General features: G+C 44.6%; 1 protein-coding gene across 22 annotated transcripts in view; it reads right to left on the reverse strand.

Moving 5' to 3' along the window:
- Window positions 1-22,924, reverse strand: part of DOCK9 (dedicator of cytokinesis 9) — a 289,683-nt gene that overhangs the window by 158,204 nt on the left and 108,555 nt on the right. Inside the window, exon 1 of one of the 22 annotated variants that reach the window (XM_027065137.2) lies at window positions 20,668-21,718. The exons of 15 other annotated variants lie outside the window; for them this stretch is intronic. In XM_027065137.2, the coding sequence (XP_026920938.1) occupies window positions 20,668-20,793 (126 nt within the window). In that variant the 5' untranslated portion in view covers window positions 20,794-21,718. Of the gene's footprint in view, window positions 1-20,667; window positions 21,719-22,924 lie in introns of those variants that run through there. 6 more of the 22 variants (XM_053217378.1, XM_027065143.2, XM_015075966.3 and 3 more) reach the window with 6 other exon arrangements.

Consider the following 22,924-nt stretch of genomic DNA (forward strand, 5'->3'; position numbering starts at 1 on the left):
CTCCCCATGGTTAGGTGTGGCCCTGTGCCTTCTGGCCAACGGCATGTGAGGGGAAGGGGTCTGGCCACTGCCAAGCCTAGACCATAAAAGCTCTCTGCTAGAGACTGAATGGTGTGTCCTTTAGCAAAAATTCATATGTTGAAACCGAATCCCCAATGTGATGGTTTTAGGAAATGGGACCTTTGGGAGGCAATTAAGTCATAATGGTAGAGGCCTCATGAATTTCAATTAATAATCTTCTAAGAGACCCCAGAACTCCCTTCTGCCATATAAAAACACAGGGAGGGGAAAGCCGTCTATGAACCAAGAAGTGGGTTCTCTCCCCAGACACCAAGTCTGCTTGTGCCTTGACTGTAGACTTCCCAGCCTCTAGAACTGTGATAAATAAATACGTTGTTTACACCACCCACTCCATTATATTCCGTCCCAGCTGCTCTACGTGACTGAGAGAGCCTCCCTCCCTTCTCCCCTCTGCCATCAGGATCCACCGGATCCAGCTCAGGTCTCAGGAGGCCTGAGGACAGGATAAAGCCCCAAGATAGAAGGAATCTGGATCCTGAATCACCCAGCAGAAGGCTGCCTGCTTAAAACAGGTGCTGAAATACCTTGTGAGCAAGAACTAAAGCACCTACTGTGTTAAGCCACCGTGATTCTAGAGTTGTTTCAAGAGGCAGCAAGCTTACTCTACCTAACATACATATAAATGTTCATATTTAACCTCAATTACTTGATTTAGGTGGATGCTGCAAAGATGTTCTGACATGCTAAAAAAAAAATGCAATGACCAAACAAGGACATGGTTATTATAATTAAGCAAAATATACATTTATGGGCAGAGACAAAAAATATACACAAAAATTAAAGCTATCATAATGGAAGTGTAGATAATTTCTTCCTATAGGATACTCAAAATGTTAAACTATTTCTACAGTCAAAAAATGGTTCAAAAAAAGAGAGATTGACACAAACTATTTTCAAAGAAAGAACTGAAAATAATAAAAATACTCTCCAAAATGTTTTTTTAACTGTTTATTTGGAGAGAGAGCGTGCACATGTGAGCGGGGGAGGGGCAGGGAGAGAGGGACAGAGAGAGTCCCAAGCAGGCTCCAAGCTGTCAGTGCAGAGCCCAATGTAGGGCTCAATCCCACGAACCATGAGATCATGACCTGAGCCAAAATCAAGAGTCAGATGCTAAACCGACGGAGCCACCCAGGCGCCCCATCTGAAATATTTTTAATTCAATTTAAATAATATCCTCCTTTATTTTAGTTTGTTGCACTGTACAAAGCAATCAGTTTGTAAGTGCTTCTTGGCAGAATGGATAAGTGTCACGATTAGTTAACATTTTCCTTGGGAACCAGGACTACATTCCAAATAAAACCCAAAGATGCTCTGGGTATCTGGGTGGCTCAATAGGTTAAACATCCGACTCTTGACTTCGGCTCAGGTCACGATCTCACGGTTTGTGAGTCTGAGTCCACGTCAAGCTTGCTGCTGTCAGCTCAGAGCCCACTTGGGATCCTCTGTTCCCCTCTCTGCCCCACTCATGCTCTCTCTCTCAAAAATGAATAAACATAAAAAACAAAGATGCTTATAGCTTGATACAGTGACTAGAGTTCTGGATTCTGACAGCTACGCCTCCATTACAAAGAGGTCCGATGGAAAGATACTGCAGGATGGGAAAGACTCTGCATTCTCCCCACCCCACATGGTGTCCAGTGCATGAATGTGACCCGGTATGCTCAGAGGGGGTGACTTGGTCCTCTACGCCAGCCCTGGGGCCCTCCAAAGGCACTAGTGGATGTGTTCCCTTCCCGCCCCTTCCAACATGCCAGAAGTGCACTCCCTCCAGGCCACAAGGCAAGGTCGGTGTGCTTGTCAGAAAATAGTGCCACAATGTGAGCCCTTGTCAGACAGCGTGCTGGAGGGACCTGCTGAGAAAGGGGTTTTTCTTAGCCTATGTTTTGGAGGTTTTTGCCTTGCTCCCATGGCACTGCTCCCTGGATAGACTATTCTTGTGTTCTTAGAGCAGGGGTTGGTGAACTTTTTCCATAAAGAGCCAGAGAGTGATTACTTTAGGCTTCGTCAGCTTTAGGGTGTCACAACAACTAAACTCTGATTCTGTAGCGCAAAAAGTAGCCAAAGATAATAACTAAACAAATGGGCACAGTGGCGTCAAAACTACAGAGAAACAGCCAGATCTGGCCCACCAGCCATCGTCTGCTGATTTACGCTTTAGAGTTACCTTTACCTCTTAGCAGTCAGTCCCCTTTTCCCAATTTAATAATTCTTCATATTAATTTTTCACTTGCAACTAACTCATCGTGTTGCCTGTCTCTGGGCTGATACACACAACAGGTTTACATGTTCTTAAATGTGCTTAATGATTATTTCCCACAAATTTGACTAACCTTAGACTGTTTTAAAGGCTTAATAAATAAAACCATAAAAATACTCATAGGTCAGTTTTGCCTGTTTATGATACACTTTTGTTAATCAGGTGGAGTACTGTGTTCCTCTGTCCGTCTCTTGGAAGTATGTAATGAATCAGTGTAATGTTTTAGCTGTCACAATTACCTTGCTTTTGTGTGTCACTGTGTAACTTGGACTGTGTTTTCACACAGATGATCACACTTAATCCACTGTGAAATTAATTAAATAAGGTGGTCCTGTGACTGAGGTAGCTGCACCGCCCTGGTGGCCTATGTAAGCAAGCCACATTCTAAGCCTGTGAATGTCTCAAGGTTACAAAATCAAAATGCTAAAGACAACCAATCAGAGACAGCCAACTAGGCTTTAGGCTATAGCCAATCAAATAATTTCCTCTCTTTGCTTCCGCACATTTTTTCTACATGAGTCTCTCCAAGCTCCTAACAATGCCTGACGACATCTGTTTTGGTGTCACCCAATTCAAAATGATTTTTGTCCAAATTCTATAAATGTTTAATACACCTCAGTTTATCTTTTTTTTTTTTTTAATGTTTATTCATTTTTGAGGAACAGAATGTCGGTGGGGGAGGGGCAGAGAGAGAGGGAGACACAGAATCTGAAGCAGGCTCCAGGCTCCAAGCTGTCAGCACAGGGCCCGACACGGGGCTCGGGCCCACAGATGGCGAGATCATGACCTGAGCTGAAGCTGGACGCTTAACCAACGGAGCCACCCAGGCGCCCCAATACACTTCAGCTTATTTTTTAACGTATCTTTGTGCCACTGTAAGGTAGGCATGGAAAAGATATTCCATTTTACTTAGGTTGCAAACTGAGGATCACACGTTAATTGCCGGAAATGTGCCAGGTAACTCTCAGGCTGGATTAGAACACAGTCTCTGTCACACTGAACTATTTCTTCTCCACACTGCCCTATTAGTGGTCTGTGCCCATCAATGCTCAACCACAGTAGATGTGTGGAGAGTTTCTAAGACAATGCTTCTCTTAAAGAATGATGATACAGGTAACAGGAAAGCCCACGGGGTTGATTTCAACAATAAGGGAAATGTCATGGAGGAAGGACATGTCTTCTCTGGTCTCAAGGACTGTGAAGATGTGAAACACGTACAGACCCGTACACTGCTTTGAGATGACTCCTAGAGGCCTGACTGGGCAGCTGACTTCAGCAGCTGCAGGGAGCTCTTTCCAGGACAGAACCACTGACCCCAAGGAAAAGGGGTCAACTGAGAGTGACTCATTTGTTACCTTAGAACGGGGCAGAAGCTCTTGCTTCAAATACAAACAATTGGCACCATGCCTCCCTTCTACACGCGGTCCTCAGGAGGAGTAAGGGTGAGAATGGAGAATGGTGAGGGGACAGGAAAAGAGACAAGGAGGGGTTGGGGGAGGAAGAAACAAAAGGTGAGGCAGGCAGGAGACACAGAGTGGAGAAAATAAAGGAGAAGGATAAAGACAGAAGCAGAAGAAGATACAAACAGAAAAGACAGGAGAGAGGATTGGCGACTTGTGGTGGGCCTGTGGGAAGTCACACCTCTGTGTCTACTTAGAGCATAACTGACTATTTTCTACTCTTCTTTAAACTGATGACTCAGTGCTTACAGCTGTTCACTGTTCTTTAGCTCCACTAAGCTTTTCCAAGTGGTCACATGAGTGGGGGACAGCCCACTAGGGTAGGAAACTGACTGGGCTGCAGCATGACTGGTCACAGGAACGTCACACTGACAGCAAAATGAAATTAACCAATTACCAGACTGCCACTACCCCACTCCCGGGTTAGCAGAAAGAGGCTTCATGTAGACCTGGCACATACACGGCCCTGGCTTCAAAAGCCGTCAACACACTCTAAGTTTAATCCTTCCCCCAGTGACATAGCTACAAGAGCCAAGTTGTTGATTTTCCACTGTCAAAAAGCAAGATCCTGGGCCCAGATTACCTGAATCAACCAATGGTCATGGATGGCGCAAAGACCCGAACTCCTTAACCGACAACACAGCTCTCCTATCGAGGCAGCGGTGCGGGGTCCGGCCGGGTCTCTAACCCCCAGGCCCAGGACAGACGCGATGTGGCTCTGCTTCTGACACAAGACTGCTCCTGTCACTCGCTCGCACCTCTGCACCTGTCATAGGCCTACAGCCCTGCAGGCTGCGGTCGACAAATGTTCTATTCTAGCAGAATCCTTCCTCTAAAAAAACAAATCTCACCTAGGCAAATTCACCAGAGGAGTGAAAGCACAGTAGCTCTAGCCCCAGGGCACTTGGTACTTGCCCCTGTACCTGGAGCTCACCTCTCTCAACCTATCAAAGGTAGCCTTGCCCTGCTCGGACAGCGGCATGCCTAGTGAGTAGCAGTCCTAGAGTGTGGTTCATTCAGCCTGGGACTGAAATAACCTATGAACAGCTTACCTCCTTGACTATTAGTGCCTTGGGACAGCTGGGTCTCCTTACCTCTGCACCCTTTGGCATCTAGCCCAGCACCCAGAGACATACAGACGGACTGTGCGCTAACAAAGCTTAGCGCCCCTCGCTTGCACAGACCCCTCTTCAGGCCCCATAGCTGTGTAAAGTTCAGTTGTCACCCGGCATCTTGGCTTACTAGGAAAACCCACAGGATCCTGCCCACTGTGTAGGTCCACCCAATGTCATGATTCATGACACACAGGTGCAGCAGGAGGGGCCGCGTTGCAATATAGGTATATCTCAAGGAGTTTGGCCCCAGAACTACTTGGAAGATAATCTGAGGTTAGTCGTCAAGAATGCCCCCATATTATTCAGCTCATATATGAAAAAAAACCAAACAGAGGGTTTTTTTTTTCAATCCTAAAAATTTATATGACATTGCCAAAGGTTGGAAAGCTAGAAGAAACATCCCTAAACTATAATTAGTTAAACACAAATGTTGACTAATGCTATAGGAAAGACTAAATGATCTATCTGTGCAATACAGAGTGATAAAACCAAACCATGAACATATGAAGAGGTGATAACAGCATGAAAGCAAAAAAACATAGGGAAGAAAGTATTACTGAGGAAATTTGTTGATAAAAAGGTGTCGTTCTCCTGTATTTCTCGTGTTTATCATTTCAGTTAGCTTTCTGAAATTTGTAATTTGTAATTACTTTTCACATTCTTAAGGAATATTAACTTCCAGTCCTCATTTTGTATTTATAATTTTGAATTCTTTGTTTAGACAAGGCCCCCATATTCTTTTTTTTTTAATTTTTTTAATGTTTATTTATTTATTTTGAGAGAAAGAGAAAGGGAGGGAGCGAGCAAGCCAGGGAGGCACAGAAAGAGAGAGGGAGAGAGAAATCCCAAGCAGGCACCACACTGTCAGCACAGAGCCTGACGCAGGGCTCGAACCCACGAACCACGAGATTATGACCTGAGCTGAAACCAGGAGTCCGACACTCAACTGACGGAGGCACCCAGGAGCCCCAAGGCCCTCCATATTCTAAGCTTCATTACTCACAAAACTTGGATCTGCTCTGATAGGGCCAAAGATAGCACACAGATGTGGATCAAATCGAAGAAAGTACCACACAGTGGTTAGAAAGCTGAGCTGTGTGGTTGTGTGGGGCCATTATCGGACTCCACTGAGTGCATGCAGGTGAAATGATTGAAAGAGCCTGGCAAACTGTAAGCACATGATAAACGTAGCTGTTGTTAGTACTGCCATTATCATCAACTTCATTATTATTAAATGTGTTGCTTACATGACAGTGATAAAAAAAAAAAAAGGACAGTGGTGAATGTTCCACGTACATTCAGTTTTACCAATCTGTTTACAAAAACTTTCCTGTCCTCTCCAAGAACATATGAAATAAAACAGACAACAATGGCAGGGACATTCACAAAGAAAGAAAAACAAAAGGCCCAACAGAGGAAACTGTATAATAATAGAGATGACACTGGAATTCAGGGACTGGGCCCAAAATAAACATAAATAGATGCTTACATTAAAAACTGAACTGAGTATTGATGAAGTCTGTGTCAGGCAGGACCGAGAAGAACAACAGTTGGGGGGGTCAGAGTGTATACAGGAGCAATTCAGACCCACTGCCACCAGGGCAGCCCCACAAGAACAGTGGGACTGAAGGTCCCAGAGGAGGCGAGAGGGGCAGGCAGTTATGTGGCACTTCAGGGGAGAAAAATGGAGGCCGACCCTACTGGGGAGTCTGGGAGGCCCAGGGCCCACAGACATTTTCATAACATGAATCAAAACCTTGGCTTCCTTGCCAAAAAACCCTTCATATATCTTGGCTTCCTTGCAGGAGATCTGCAGGCAAGACCTGAGGTCAGGGCCATGTGAGCAGGACGGTGGGAAGAATGGGCTGCACCATAAGGAACAACCTGGGCACAGGTTAGCCCCTGACACCAAGGCCCCATCAGTCCCCTCTACTGGTTGAAGCTGGGACAGCATGATGAACCCCCCAGTGATCACGTGGCTGTCACAGGTGCCAAAAGGCATGACCCTCAGCGCCCTCCCCATTAACCTCCCCTTCAAGGCTCTCCCACCTCACTCCTTCCTCCTCTAGCATTTGTTGCCATGGGTCTGGCTGCCCAATATCCATGCAAATTGAAATTCCAGATCTGCAGGCAAACAGAAGCTGGGGAATCTTCCCAGTGCCAGGAAAATGAGATTCCTCTGGAATCCACATAACTGGAGAGCATAGGCCTACAAATGAGTTCAGTTTTAGCCAAACATGTATGAAGCCTCGAAAACCATGGGAAGAGCTAAGCAGGAAGGCTTACTGATTTCATTGCTTTTCTCTCTGCCATGACAGCTTCCTGCAAACTTTCTAGTCATTTCTTGACTTTGAGTCTCTGGTAATTAAATGTTAACACAGGCTGAAACCCCGAATACCACTTCTTGAAATAGCAAACTAAGGAAACAACTCTTGGAGCAACTCTTGGAGCATTCTATTTTAAGAAATGAGAAATTCATTGTTTCTGCTTATAAAGAATTTAAAACTTCCTTGATTTATCTGCATGGCTATAAAAGCTGCTTGATAGGCTGAGATAAAAATTCTTCACGGAACTTTTAGTCCATTTTCAAAATGGTGCACTTCTCAACATTGCCAATAGGCCCCCGGCACTGTTGCTGGGGGGTGGGGGAAGGGGGGAGGACAGTGCAGCTTGCAATAAAACAGAAGGGGCTTCTGAAGCCAGAAGTTAACCAGTGTGGCCCAGCGAGACCTCTTGCACTCCTGTCCTGCACACGACTCTCACTACATACCTACTCCTGCCAGGAACTGCACAAACTGGTTAAATTTGAAGGAAGAATCCTCATTATCCTATAATTAGGGGTGGGCACAGGAAATTAGCAGCTGCCTCCCTTCCTCCCATGCAAATATTGTTAGCGGTTATATGTTCCTTCTCTCCACAGACTTATACTGAGCCTGTCCAGATGCACTGTGCCCGGGTCTTCAGGACACCAAGATAGCGGGCACATGGCCCCCACCCCAGAGAGCTCACAGTCCAGAGGGGAGACAGACATGTGAACGACGGGAGCAGAATGACGGACAGCAATGGGAACCTAGGAAAGGCGTCTGACCACCTAGAATGAACCTGCTCCCCCCTAGTTACAGTATAAGCTCCACAGAGGCAAAGATTTCCATTTTATTTACTGCTCTCCCCAACGCCTAGAACAGGACCTGGCATGGGGTAGGCACCCAATAAACACGTGTTGGTTGAGTGAAGGAACCTGACAATGTGGGGTGCTTCTTAGAGGAGGCTATTAGAGTCAAGTCTAGGAGAAGAACAAGTCAGCCAGGATTCAGGGTGGACTGGGGATTCCTTGGAGAGAAAATGAAGACACCAATGCTCCCGAATAGAACCACATTTTGTGGGGCCTGAAATTTGCATATTTGGGGGAGGAAGGGGTTGAAAAAAATACAAAATTATGAATATAAAGTTGCAGGAGGCCCTCCCAGGGCCTTGGAAGGGATCTTGAAACTGAAGCTTTCTTAGCTGCAGGATAAATCCTCCTCTGAACACGGTGAGTTCTGGAAGCAGCAAGCAATTCAGGATACCTGGGGCACAGGTGCACAAAGGGGCAGGGTGGCAGGTCGAGGGCCTGGGGCACCAGTCCCTAGGGGTGCTACACCATCACTGGAAATCCTACATTTATGAGAACTCCTTTCTGAAAGGGTACTCTGTGTGGCTGCCCAGAGCACACGAATAAGGTACCCAGAAGTGAGCACTGGGACTCTGCAACGGACGAGGCTGAGAAACCTTGGATGCTTAACTGTAGAAGCCTGGTTTCTCTGACTAGGTGGCCAATGCTGGAGTCACAGCGGAACAGCCCTGTGCAGCAGTCCCTGCCCCACATCTGCCCCGAGCGGCCCTCAGTCTCCCTAAAATAGTACACAATTTGAATAGCGTCTGTTTGAGGCCAAACCAGTGATTGGCTCGCCTGGGGTGCCCACGTGTCCCTGAACTGCAGCCTGCACTGGAAGAGGAGGCCACAGTGGCAGGTGGGCCACAAGGAGAAGGGCCCTAAGAAAGGAAACTGGTGCACGAGGAAGGGGGCTGAGCGGGCACAGCACTAGGTCCCCTACCATCCTCCAGCCCTGGAAAGCGACCTCCCATTGTGTTGTCATAGACATGCTCTTCCTTCCCTCAACCCAGGACATATAAACTTAGAGGAGATCATGACAATCCAAATATCATCGCATTCCCCTTCAGTAATACATGTTCATCAGTGTGTGTAGGAACAATGGTCTCAGCAGCGGCTTAGAAGCACAAGCTTGTTTAAAAGGAGCAGGAGGTTCGGTAACATTGGAACCACAATGTGCAAACATCAGAACCTGAGAATATCTGGTCTAGCCCTCTTGTCTTACAGATAGGGACACCCGGAAGCGTGGGGGTTCCGTGACTGTCCTGGGGCCCAGGAGGAGTTACTGGTGAGGCTGGGTCTGGATCCCAGGTCCTGATCCCTGGTCCATGCTTTTCCCCTCGGCCTCTTCATTCTGATTTTTTGCACTTTCACTAACAACATGCACAAGCACACGATATAAAAAACTGGAGGAGAAAGAGAACCTTATCTAAGCTCGGACTGAGAAGCAAGCTCAAACCTGAGCATTCCCACACAGTTAATTAACTGGCAAATGTTTAGAAGAATGCATCACGGACACCAAAGTCGCAGACATCTAAATATATTTCTCACGCTTAAGTGTGGTGTAATCCTGAGAGCAGAATTACAGCAAGAATGACACACTTGTGAATACAGTTTTTTTTATATTATAAACACTGATAAGATGTTGAGTTCCCTTTTCACACGGCACTAAAAAAAGCACTCAAATGAGAGACATTGTCGCTGAATGAAGATTTCATTTAATTAGGCATGTCAGCATTAGCAAAACTTGGACACTCAACATCAGTCTGATGGAAGGAAGAGTCTGGCTTTTGTATTTGTCAGGTTTATAAATAACTGTGGTTTTCCAAAAATTATCATCCTATTACTAAAATAAACAGAATTAAAAGACAGTGCAAACTGTCAAATCAGTAACATCTAGAAAATGGGATAAGAGAAACATAATGATGCAAATTGAGGTAATAAAGATAATAGCAATTAATGAAGACCCACAGAGCTGTCTGCACTCAGTCAGCTGTGCTCAGTGGGGGTGTGCGGAGAATGCTAATGAAGGATGGGCCAAACAGGGATGGCGGGGACTCCTCTGCTCAGTGCCCGCCAGGCACCCAGGAGGAGAGCAAGTGGCATTGGGATCTCATCCTTGCAAAGACAGTACCTAGGGCTTTCTACCCTGACGTGGGGCATGGGCTAAGAGAGGCAGAGAAGATTCTACCCTGACATGGGGCATGGGCTAAGCGTGGCAGAGAAGAGTGTACAGAGAAGAGAGACTGATAGCCGGCGGGGGGAGCTCAGCATGTGTCTCTCACGCACACATCCGTCTCAGCCGGCAAATTCTGCCTGCCATTTTTGCACAAGTTAAAAGCAATAACGAAAGCAAAAAAAGAAAAAGAGGCACCAGGGTAATTGTATAAATAATTCTATGGGAAACCTGAACTACAGAGTCTTTTCCGGCCAATAATTTCCCTCCTTTCTAGCATTTTGCTTGAAATTCTTAATACTTGCTTATGTCAACAAAAGCTGTTTTTGGAACTCTGAAATGAACAGGTCAAGTAAGTAAGCTAAAAGGCTCTAAAGGCGCAATACAGTCAGATTTCAAAACAACTTTAAGCTACTTATTTGACGATACTGGGAGCAAGGGATGGAACATCCATAACACGTATTTGGTTCTCAGAAGAGTTTCTGTAGACCTCATCACCAGAAAGGCTGTTCAGAGACCTGCTAAAGGCAGGTGTGGAGAGTTAGGATCCATTGGTGGAGGGAGTGCCAGGCAGAAGGGAGTGCATTCTGTCCAATGGTTCTCAAGGTGAGTCCCAGACCAGCAGCTTCAGCAATATCTGGAACTCATTTGAAATGCAAATTCACCCCAAACTTCCTGAACCAGAAATTTTGGGGGTAGAGCCCAGCAATCTGGGGTTTAACAAAGCCCCCAGGTGATTCTAATGCTCATCCTAGTTTGAGAAACCCTTTACTGGTTTGCTTTTGTGTATGTTTGAGAATTTCACATTAAAAAGTGTTTTCAGGACACCTGGGTGGCTCAGTGGGTTAAGTGACTCTTGATTTCAGCTCAGATCATGACCTAATGGTTTGTAAGATGAAGCCCCATGTTGGGCTCTGTGCTGACAGATTGGGGCCTCCTTGGGATTCTCTCTCTCCCTCTCTCTCTCTCTCTGCCTCTCCCCTGCTTGTGCACATGCATGCACGCACACACACACATTCTCCTTCTCTCTCTCTCAAAATAAATAAATAAACATCAAACAAAAAAGTATTTTCAAGAAACCCTAGCTCCACTGCTTACTGGCTATGTGGCCTTGGGGCAAGTTACTAAATCTCCCTATCTACAATGGAAAATGGGAAAAGTAACAAGTTCTCTACCATCATCACAGGGTTACTAAAGGGTTTCAATACATAGCGCCTCTTCAGAGCATGAATGAAATGGTGGTCGTGGGGAATCATACAAAGTTGTGTCATTCACACACAAGAGGATTTTAGTGGCTGCAACATATGTGTGTCCTTATCTCACTGAGCCTCCTCCCAAATTGTATGTATCACCACCACTTCACAGATGAGGAAACTGCAGCTCAGAGGGGTTACATCAACTACTGAAGGTCACACAGATGGTGCCCCTTGGATCTCCTGGCTCCAAGCCCAGGACCTTTCCCATGACCCACCTGCAACAAGCACGATGGAATGTCAGAGTTCTAGAACCGGAAATGCTTCCCCAGTGTCTCCACTTCCCTTTGTATGAGAACTTCATAGCACCGCTCCCCCCTGTGCTGCCTCAGCCACCACACCTCCAGGGAGGCAAATGCCTGAGGCTTTCTGACCATCTCTGACATCTAGAAATGTAAACCCCATTGAACTGCCCAGGCTCCGTGATCTCATCAAGGGAGAGATACAAGACACAGAAAGAGTCCTTTCCATGAAAGATACTCATTTTCAGCCTCAAGAACATTAAAAATCACACTGCAAAATACTAAATCCTCCAGAAGAACCAGGTTTGAAAGCCGGGGCATATATTAATGTCATTTATAAGCATATAAATGGTATTTATACTTTACCAATAAATAGTTCAAGGATTATCTTTAAGGAAAGCCCAACTTTACACTTAGTCATTTTTCCTCCACAGATTCATAAATATGGTACCCCATCCAATGGCTCACCCCACTCAAATGACAACTTTCTGGTTTGACGTGTATAAGTTTTGGAATATGTAAGTCTATAGACCTGCACTGTTCAATACAGCGGTCAGTAGTCACTAGCCACATGTGGCCATTCTGAATTCAGAAATGCTATAGGCATAAAATTTCAAAGATTTGGAAGGAATAAAAGAATGTACAATGCCTTATATCTCTATAAAGATCAAATGCTAAACTGATAATATTTCCACAATAATGGGTTATAATTACATTGTTAAAATTAATCACACCCACTTCTTTTTATTTTAATTTGGCTTCCAAAAAATTTTTAATTACATATGTAGCTCAAATTGTATTTCTATTAAACAGTACTACTATAGACTGTAGGAAACTTTAAGATACTGGTAATTTTTAAAACTTCAAGGCATGGGGCGCCTGGGTGGCTCAGTCGGTTGAGCGTCCGACTTCGGCTCAGGTCACGATCTCACGGTCCGCGAGTTCGAGCCCCGCGTCGGGCTCTGGGCTGATGGCTCAGAGCCTGGAGCCTGCTTCCGATTCTGTGTCTCCCTCTCTCTCTGCCCCTCCCCCGTTCATGCTCTCTCTCTCTCTGTCTCAAAAATAAATAAAACGTTAAAAAAAAAAATTAAAAAAAAAAAACTTCAAGGCAAAACAAAGGACAAACCGCTTTTTAAAACTGTTACTTTGTGGGGGGAGTGGGGAACAAGACATATTTTGGAAAAACTACCATACTGCACTAGAGACAAAACAGTCAGGTCTAGTCCTGGTTAATAAAGGAGGAGGCCTGCATTGTTCAGGGCTGCTAACAGCCTCCACCTCTCTTCCGTTTCTCCCCCAGAAAGAGGTATCTTCCTTGCCCTACATCTTACAGCGTCTCCACTACCTTTTCCACATAAAGTCAATTTACTGGATGCCGGTAAAAAGGTCACACAATGAGTTTTTTCCAAATGTTTTTTCCAAAGAGAAAGGGGTTTGACTTTGTTCACCTAAGTTTGCCCTTCTGTCCTCAAGTAAGTACTCACATAAAATGTTAGCTAACAGTTTAGATTAATAATAACAGAAGAACTGGAGTGTTTCAGGGAATAGTACCCGCATCATATTTAGTCGAGCATGTTCCTCTAGATGCGTCCCTTTTTACTTTTGGAAATTCATTCAACTCATTTGGATATTGGGGGCTAAACCTTTGAGGGGGTTGGGGGCTGGGAGACTGAAGAAGAATCCCCAGATCCAGTCTCTCCTGGAGGGCCCTTTCCGCAACCCATTCTTTGCTACTACATTCCCCAAAGAATGACCAGGACAGTGCCAAAAAAAGAAAAAAGGAGGGGGTGGGGGCGTTATTGATACTATGTCAGAGATGGAATATAAAGAAAGTAAAACCACTCACGGTTGCCACCGGGGCATAGAACCCCCCCTCCCCCCCCCATGTGAGGGAGGCTGGAGTATAAGCCTGAGCTACAGTACAGCAAAGCCGTATAATAATTAAACATGCCAGAATAACAAGGCCGTGATGGGCCCCAGGAGCACACGGCCTGTGGGAGAAAGTGCGGAGACGGTTTCAAAAGGCTTCTTGGAGGAGCTGGCTTGGGAGTCAGGACTCGAAGGGCACACAGGAATTTTCTGGCAGTGAAGCATGCCAGGTATAAAAGCGCACTCAATGAGAGAACACAGAGCCTCGTCAGGATGCATTTTGGAAGGTGCGGAAGAGGAGGCCAGCAAGCAAGTTCGGGGCTGGCCGCCAAGAATCAGAGAAGCCATACTTTGCCTTCTGTGCAAAGGAAAGTTAGCAAAGGAGTTTATCTGTGTTTTGGAAAGCGCAGTCTGGCAGCATGTTGGAGCACGGCTCAGAGCAAGGGAAGACTGAACGTGGTAAGCTGACCAGGGCAGTCTAGACAACCTTTGGAGATGAGCCGTCTGGAGGGCAGTCACTACTACTATCTCCATCTGATAGAAACGCAATCTTGATTTAGAAATGTCAAGTAGGTTTAAACAACACAGGACCCAGGTCTCATGACTGAGTTCAGGGCTCTTTGCACCAGTCACTTCTGCTTCTCCCTTGGTAGGGACAATTCTCCACAGCAAGGAGACCCCAAAACAGAACTGGGGCCCGGCTCCTCCCAGGGAACCTGGCAAAACCCTCAGAGATCCAATGGTAAGTGGCACATACTCGTCTGGAAAGTGAGCACTAAAAACTTCTAAAGCCTCAAAATGTTACTCTAAGAGACACTTGGGACTAGCTATATCACGTTACAGAGATATTTCAGAACTGTAATTTCCAAGCTTTCTTGGTTCTAAAATTATACTCACAGTAATATGTCATCTGTAGGCCTGTCAGGCCTTTGTGAATCTCCTGCATGGTTCTCTGTGCTAACAACTCCAAATTCCACGGCCACTCTTCTTTCTTTCCATTTCACTCGTCTCACTCATTACGTTGGGTAGCAATCCAATATCCCCTGTTCTGCAGCTCCTATAACTCACAGTCCAACCGGTTTTGAATAAACTAAACGTAGAACTTGAAACTAAAACTCCAGGTCTTGACCTGACTCCGTCACAGGTTATTCTGAGATCAAAGCTAATAACCTGGAACCCTGGAGTTTTAGCCCCAGAAGACAACTATGAGATTATCTGCTACATGTTTCTCATTCTACAGAGGAGAAAACTATGAAAGCCAGGTCTGGGGCAGGGGATGGGGAGGGAAGCGTGATGATCAGCAGGGAAAAATATGTCTCTGGCCTCCACAGTGCCTTCTGTTAGGCCACCCATGCCACCTGCTACCTGTGACTAAGTCCAGCTGCCTTGTATTTAGCCATTACCTGTCAGCACACAGGGCAAAGAGCAGCCTCCTCTAAACACTACAGGGACCATAGTGCCCATCTTACTGGTCAGGGAATAAGCATTTCAGGGTTACAAGGGATCATGCTGTAAATTAATAAAAAACAAATCTCGGGAAGGAAATAAGATGTCTCCAGACTCTTGGGTATTCGACTAATCGAAATTTCTATATAACTTTCTGGGAAGGTGATAAAATGTGGCACCCAAAATAAGAGGGACACCCAATACCAATTAATCCTATTTTGTTCATGTTTCCAGCTCCTTTGGGCACAGCCGTCCTTCTCTTCGTCTGCACCACTCAACCATTGTTGTTCTGTCACTTGTAAGTTCTTATTTCTCTAAAGATTTTTAAATTTTTTAAGGGCAAGGAGTTTTTGAACCTTTGTTTTTCATCTTTATACCAATGCTAAGCTTAAGTAAATAAGCTTAAGTAACAGTTTTGTTAATGAATTGTATGTCAGTGTCCAGGTGTGAATTTTGAAAAACCTGACTGAAAGCCAAAAACCCTGGCTCTGCCGCTTAGTAAAGACGTAGACGTAACTTTCACCAAGTTACCCAACCTCTCTGTGCTTGGTGTCCTCATTTGTAAAAAAAAAAAAAAAAGCAAAAAACCCCACAACAATAGTACTTGCCTCCTAGAATTGTGAGAATTGAAATAATCTGTTTAACAGGCTTAAAACCATGCCTGGCACAGAGCAGAGCACTATATAAATATCTTTGTTATTACTACAAAAAACAGAAGAAAGCAATTGGTACTACCTTGTCATAAAAAAACCAGTGATTGGCCATTCTGCCTCCATATTGATGAACAACATAAGAAGCAGGGTGGTTTTGCGTGTTCTAGATAAGCAAGAATCTCAGAAAGTAAGAGTGGCTGTGCTGTAATGGATAGTGACACGGTTGTAAAAGCCCCTTCTCTGTGACAGTTTTCCATGCCTGCAAGGTTAGTCAATCCACCCCGGCCCTTTCTAAGCATGCACGCTCCAAAGATTCCTTCCCCTACGGCACCGCAAAACATGTGGCATCTTCGGGGCCTCATTCATGCTAACTGTTCACCTGAATGGTCAGGGGCCCCTATGCCTTCTGTAAAACGGGGCTAGGCCTGCTTTGGACGCTAAAAATTCGAGGACATGTCCTTCCTGGAGCTGATGATGATTTAAGTGCTGTCCGCCTAAGTGGAAAAGGATGGGTGAGATTAGCACTCACTGTGCCTAATAAATACCAGGTGAAAGCCCCTCATTAGCCAGACCTTGCCTCTTGGCAAAAGGAAAGCTGCTGGTAAGTGTAAGTCTGGCACATCTTAGGGCTTGTAAATGTGGGCTGAATGAAAAAATGAATAAACAAATCAAGGGGAAAACCAACAAGCGTAGTGAAGGCTTATGGCTCTGAATAAGTGAACGTTCCTGATTTCGTCATCCGGGAATACCTCACTACACAAAGCATACAGGAACTTCTTTCCTTCAGCACTCGGTATTTTAAAAAACAAACTACTTACAAAGTTTCACCGATGTAATTAATATCATTAATCATTTCTAAAGATGCCTATAAGGTCGAAGGACTTTATAAGCATAATTGGATTAACTCAGTTACAGCCATCTGAAGTTTTATAGGATCTGTACAACAACATAATCATGGCCCATAACCTTCAACTTCAGCGTCTGTGTCTTTTTTTTTTAATTTTTTTTAATGTTTATTTATTTCTGAGACAGAGAGCCTGAGCGGAGGAGGGGCAGAGAGAGAGGACGACACAATCCGAAGCAGGCTCCAGGTGCTGAGCTGTCAGCACAGAGCCCGACGCGGGGCTCGAACTCACAAACCATGAGATCATGCCCTGAGCCGAAGTTGGTAGTTCAACCGACTGGGCCACCCAGGCGCCCCCCCCACCGGGGTCTGTGTCTTAATTCACTCCTTTGGCTATTTCTAGAGTAAACAGAACTTCAGGGAGAGAGAAGGTTTTCCCAGGCAATACACCTACTCATCCAGCCAGAAGCTGGGCCTCCTGCCCTCAGGGTTTCTCAAGCAGTCAGCTAATCATGTGTTTATTCAGGTATCAGAAGTGAGAACTCAGGCTGGGTTTTGAATACCTGAAGAGCCCAGAAAAAATAACACAGAGAAAAGCTGTCTCTAAGAAGATATGTTTCAGAAAATACTTCATGAGTATGGCTAACACATGAAAATTCAGCTCTTCTTCATCTTCACATCTTTCAACCTCCCCAAGTCCCCAAATAAGACCTGTGTTGCAGTCCTCCAACGCCTCTCGAAAGTAACCCAGCAAAAGGGCACCACAAACGACATACCCCGGCCACTTCTGACTCTGATGCCACATCCTGTTCCTCTAAATTACTGAGCAGTAACAATGAGAATAAATTAGTTCCAGGAATTTAGAGTTGGGAGGGGGTGGGTGGGCAAAAATACGTATTCAAATGGAAGCAGGGTAACTAACCTGCCGACGTCAAGAACATCCTGATTGCTCCCCTGTTAGCCATTCACACAGCCCACGAAGTCGTTTTCCAATGAGGCTGGCAGTGAGCCTGCTCAGGCGTGGAGAAGTTTCACCAGGCGCTGCCTCCCCCGCTTACTGTCCCAATGAGGGGACGAGGCCCGCTTATGAAGGTGTCTGGAAGTTGAACCTTGCAGCCTCGGAAACTTCATAACGTCCAATGCTTCTCTAAGAAGCACCGGCTTTACCTAGCACCGAACAAGCAGCGACACTGCTAAGGGAGCCCTTAACTGCTGCCCTGGCAGAGGAGAAACAAACATTATTGCCAAAGAAAAGCAGCAAGAGGACACTTCTGATAGAAGTTTTACAGAACAAATACTGTAAGACATATTTATAGTCAGCCCGCAAAGTCATTTTTCAATGACTGTACCTTGTACTAACTGCAAAGAATTGGAAACAACCATCAAATTATGATACTGCTATAGAACTGAGTACCATACAGCCATTAATAATGACATAAATCTATAGATGGTGACAAATGTGTTTTTGATCTGTTCTGGGAGAATATTAATGCAGAAATCTATAGTATAGTACATTTTCCAAACACACATACCACAATGTTATATTTTTATACACACAGGAGAAAGTCTGAAAGTATATACACCAGGGGCACCTGGATGGCTCAGTCAGTAGAGCATGTGATACTTGATCTCAGGGTCGTGAGTTCAAGCCCCACGTTGGTTGTAAAGATTACTAAAAAAATAGACAAAACAAAAAAGAAAATGTATAAACCAAATAATTAATTTGGGGCACTTTTGGAGTAAAGGTAAGGGCACTTTGTTTTTCCCTGTTTCTACACTATATTTCTTATTACATGCATTAATTGATTTTGTGCCTTCTAAATTAGGTAACATTTTCCCCAAGGACTGATTGTGTACATAACTCAAATCCGCAAAACTTGATTTCAAAATGCTATGCCTGGGATAAAGTAAGTTACTTACATTTAAATGTTACAAATGTATTCTCACCAAGTACGTGGGCTACTACCATAATAATGCAGAACAACAGCGCTGCAACAAATAGATCTCATGACTGTGCTGGCATACTTTTTAAAAAACATCTTGAAAAAAGGCTGTATTCCAAGCAGTTTATTGAATTTTCATTTGCAGTGAGCAGCGATAATCACAAGTAAGAAGATCTGCCCTGGGCAAAGGCTTAAATATCCTTGCCTCTCTCATCCGATGTTAGCTCTTTTTATCTTGCTCACGCAGTGGAAGAAGAGAAAAAAACCACTATCAGATAAGAAACAGTTCCTTGTTGTATCACTGTTGCCTTCACCTTTCCCTCACATCTCTCTGCAAGTGCACAGAGCCCAAGCTCCCAGTGCTGCCAGCAGCTTCTGGGCCCACCAGGAGCAGCCTGCACACCCTTTACAGTGGAAAAAGAACTCCCAGTGTAACTGCCTGGGGTGAGATTGACATAAACAAGTAACTGGCCTAGAAAGAGAAGGAAGTTTTTTATTAAGTAATCCCTACGCCCACCGTAGGGTTCCCACTCAGGACGCCAAGATCAAGAGCCACATGCTCAGGACGCCAGGTGGCTCAGTCGGTTAAGCATCCAACTTCGGCTCAGGTCATGATCTCTCAGTTAAAGAGTCCAAGCCCCATGTCAGGCTCTGGGCCGACAGCTCAGAGCCTGGAGCCTGCTTCAGATTCTGTGTCTCCCTCTCTCTCTGCCCCTCAGTCCCCTTCTAAAAATAAATAAACATTAAAAAAAAAAAGAGCCACATACTCTTTCCACTGAGCCAGCCAGGTGATCCGAGAAGGAAATATTTTAAAAATCACTTGTCTGATTAAAAAAAAAAAAAAAAAATCACACAGCGTCTTTCTATAGTGTATTTAAGCCTCTGGATAAATATTTCTACACATCTGGAGAAACACTGACAAAAGACTTTTAAGAATATTCACAAGGGAACCCAAACCACACCACTTCCTCCAAGAAATCATAAGCTACATCAGCTAGGAGCTTTAACCAGTTAAATATATCCAGCATGGAAGGGGCTCGAGCTGCTCAATAGATAAATGAACTATTGTGCTGGCAGAAAGAAATCCAAGATAATGAGTAACATCTCTAAACAATATACCAGGGGGAAGAAAACTAAATCCCTCGGATGAAAATCTACAGTGAAAAAGCTCATCATATCTACTGACTTTCTCAGTTCATAGTTAGCAGTATAATTTTCAAAGCCAAACAGTATAAGGCAGCCTCACAGGTCACCGAGGAAAACAATTTAATTCAAATCCAACCCATTACAGGGAAGGTTAAGTTCAGATTACTAAAGACACTAATTGAAAATTAAGTTAATTAACTATAGCAATCGAACCTCTGTTAAAAAAAATCACTATATAAAATCACTAAGTACTTGTTTAACAATCCCTTTAACAGGTCATTTGAAAGGCTCAATTGTCCCCTCTGCAGTGCATGCTGGTGGTTTTTTGCAGTTTGCTTAAAAAATTATGTGCCTTTATTGTACTAAAGAAATTCCGAGAGGGAAGCACAGCCTACTCATTGATGATAACAACACAACCATTTTTCACATTCCTGCCTTACACAGTCTACCCAGAGCGCTTTGAATTTATCCCAACTACCCGGAGTTTAGCTAATGATAAGAACGAACAGAAACTTTTCCAGCAATTGGTTCAAAGTTTAGGTTATTTCTTACTTTGTTCAAGGCTACCCTATTAAAATGCGTGACTGAGAACGCATGTGACTTCATTATGTTCCTTAAACCACCACCCCCATGTCACCTTAATTTTCACAACCATATAAATACATAATGTAAACACGTTTTCATCTTGCAGAGGACTTCTTTGCCAACCCTGTGGAAAGCATTTGCAATGCGCCTCCCTGGGTTTATGTTTGGCCACGCTGCTGCTAGGTGGGACATAATTTTGAACAATACAAAGTTGTGCTATACAAAGCAGCCTCCTGGAAACCACATTCGCCCAGAAAATGTCAACATTATCTTTCCTCCCAAAGAAAAATCAAAGTGCAACCAAAGTGAATCTGCAGAAGGAAGGAGAGAGTTCGCGAGAGACAGGCAGAACAGAGCAAGTTTTAAAACCAGAGTGCCAGAAGGCAGTGGGTGCGCACCCACAGGAAAAGCACCCGGTGGAGAAGACAACAGACGACCCCTCTCACCAGCACTGGCCCTGGGCTCTCCGCTTCCACTTCGCTGGGAGCCGCATCCTTGCGCTGCAGGGGGGATTCAATCACCAGCTCCTTTTTGACGCTTCGAGTGCTTGTCCTGCATTTATCAGCCTGCATTCTCGGCTGGAAACGCAAATCAGACAGTCTGCAACCGGGACAGCTGCGAGTCCCTGGCAGTGCAAGGCACACGCATGCCACCGGCCCGAGGAAGGAAAGGAAGCTGGCTTCCCGAGCGCAGTGGTCAGCCGGCTGGCTGGGTCGGCAGGGCCCGCGGGGGTAGGAGGGCAGGCCAGCGAGGGCCGGCCCCCAGGGCTGTTACTACTGCTCAGAAAATGGGAGGCTCCCACACGCCGGCCGCAGGAAAACAAACCCGAACTGTACAACACACAGTGTGCTGCCTCTCTGATAAAGACCGGCCTCATTGTGTCGGATCCACACAGCGTGGGCCACATGGAGCCGAATCAAAACAGTGCAGTGTTTAAAAGAAAATAAGTCACAGTTAGACTATTTCATGATTACTTCAAATCTGAAGCTCCTGGAGTTGAAGACACAGCTAGGTTGTCTGGGCTTCTAAAATTCCTGTCGTTTCTGGATGGTTTCCTCCACCGTTAGGGCTAAACACCAAATGCTTGGCTGAGGACCAAAACAGGGAAGGGCAAAGAGTGAGGGGTTCCCATAACCTGCATGTGTAGGTGTGCAGGTGTAAGGAAAGAGTTTCCCCCGCAAGATAGACCTCAGCACGTGAAATTTAATTTATCTATTTTATGCCACAAAGAGGAGGTCATCAAACAGTTTCATGGGACGCTACATATCATGGTAAATGCTTTTATTAAACAGAATATTACTTTAAATCAACAGGTACATGGGTAATGAGCCCAGCATTGGAAACTGAGAGGATCACAGTAAAAATATAAGGCAGGGTCTCTCCCTTCAAGGAAAGTCAGAACTAGTTGGGAAGGCAAGGGGAATACACATCATATATGACAGATTAATATAATTAATACAGAGTTACACAAAAGCACAGGAGAGTAGCTGCGTCACCATCCCATGCTTCAATGGTGATAGCACCCAAAATGTGTTTTCCCAAAGCCTGCTATTTCTTCACATTATTAGTGGAATAATTTTTTAATCATTTAAAAATCTAAAGGAAAAACTAAAACAGAAGTCTTAAGGAATTTATTTAAAAATTACACGGAAAATGAGCGTTAAAATGGGATTGATACTAATCTGCACATCTTGGGATCCTGCAAAACTTCTCCCAGTTAGTTGCTCTGCTTATTTCCTTGAAATCAGAGGATTTAGTAACAGTAGATAATAGAAGTAGTAGTAATAATAAGTAAACAATGGAACTAAGTGTTATTTAGCAAAAATAGGTGCCATAAGGTATACTACCCAAGGAAATGCATAAACTATCATAAAAGATACAAAAGGTACAAGGCTCCCGCTTTCCAGGCAAAGTATTTGAGGCAGGAAGGGCTCAGAGGGGCATCACCAGAGCCAAGACGGTGCTCTACGCCCCCGTGTCCTCTTTTTTTCCCACCATGGCCTGCCGAGCCACGCCAGTCTATATCACTCAAACACCAGGAATCCTGAGTGTGAACATTAATTGTGTAATCAGTCACAAGGGTTCAACTAGTCCATTAAAAAATTAAGTTTCTACAATTATTTTTTTTTTATATTTTACTTTAGAGAGAGAGCATGGGTAGGGGGGAGGGGCAGAGGGAGGGAGGGAGAGGAAGAGAGAGAGAGAGAGAGAGAGAGAGAGAGAAAGAGAGAGAGAGACAGAGAATCCCAAACAGGCTTCATGCTCAGCGCAGAGCCCAACTTGGGGCACAATCTCATGACCCTGGTATTGTGACCCAAACCAAAATCAAGAGTTGAACGCTCAACTGACTGAGCCACCCAGGCTCCCCTACAATAATTTTTTTAATTACTCCATTTCTCAACCTTGGCTAATCTTTCAGGGTAAATATACACCCACTTGCCAAATCTAGGTTCCAAAATAACATGATATATGAATTTTAAAACTCTATCTTCATAAAGTTACAAGAGGACAAAAAAAAACACACCCAAAACACAGAGCTTCAGTTACATAAATACAGAATTAAAGTAGCAGTTAAATAAAAACTTATAAATGTCCTATAAATCAGAAGAGGCAAGAAAGTCTGAAGCCACTGAGTCTCAGTTAAGTACAGCATAACCAACAACTTGAGCAACTTTTTTAATTGGCTTGAGAAGTTGTAAATAG

Source organism: Acinonyx jubatus, chromosome A1 (genome assembly GCF_027475565.1).
Source record: "Acinonyx jubatus isolate Ajub_Pintada_27869175 chromosome A1, VMU_Ajub_asm_v1.0, whole genome shotgun sequence".
In the NCBI taxonomy this organism is placed as follows: Eukaryota; Metazoa; Chordata; class Mammalia; order Carnivora; family Felidae; genus Acinonyx; species Acinonyx jubatus.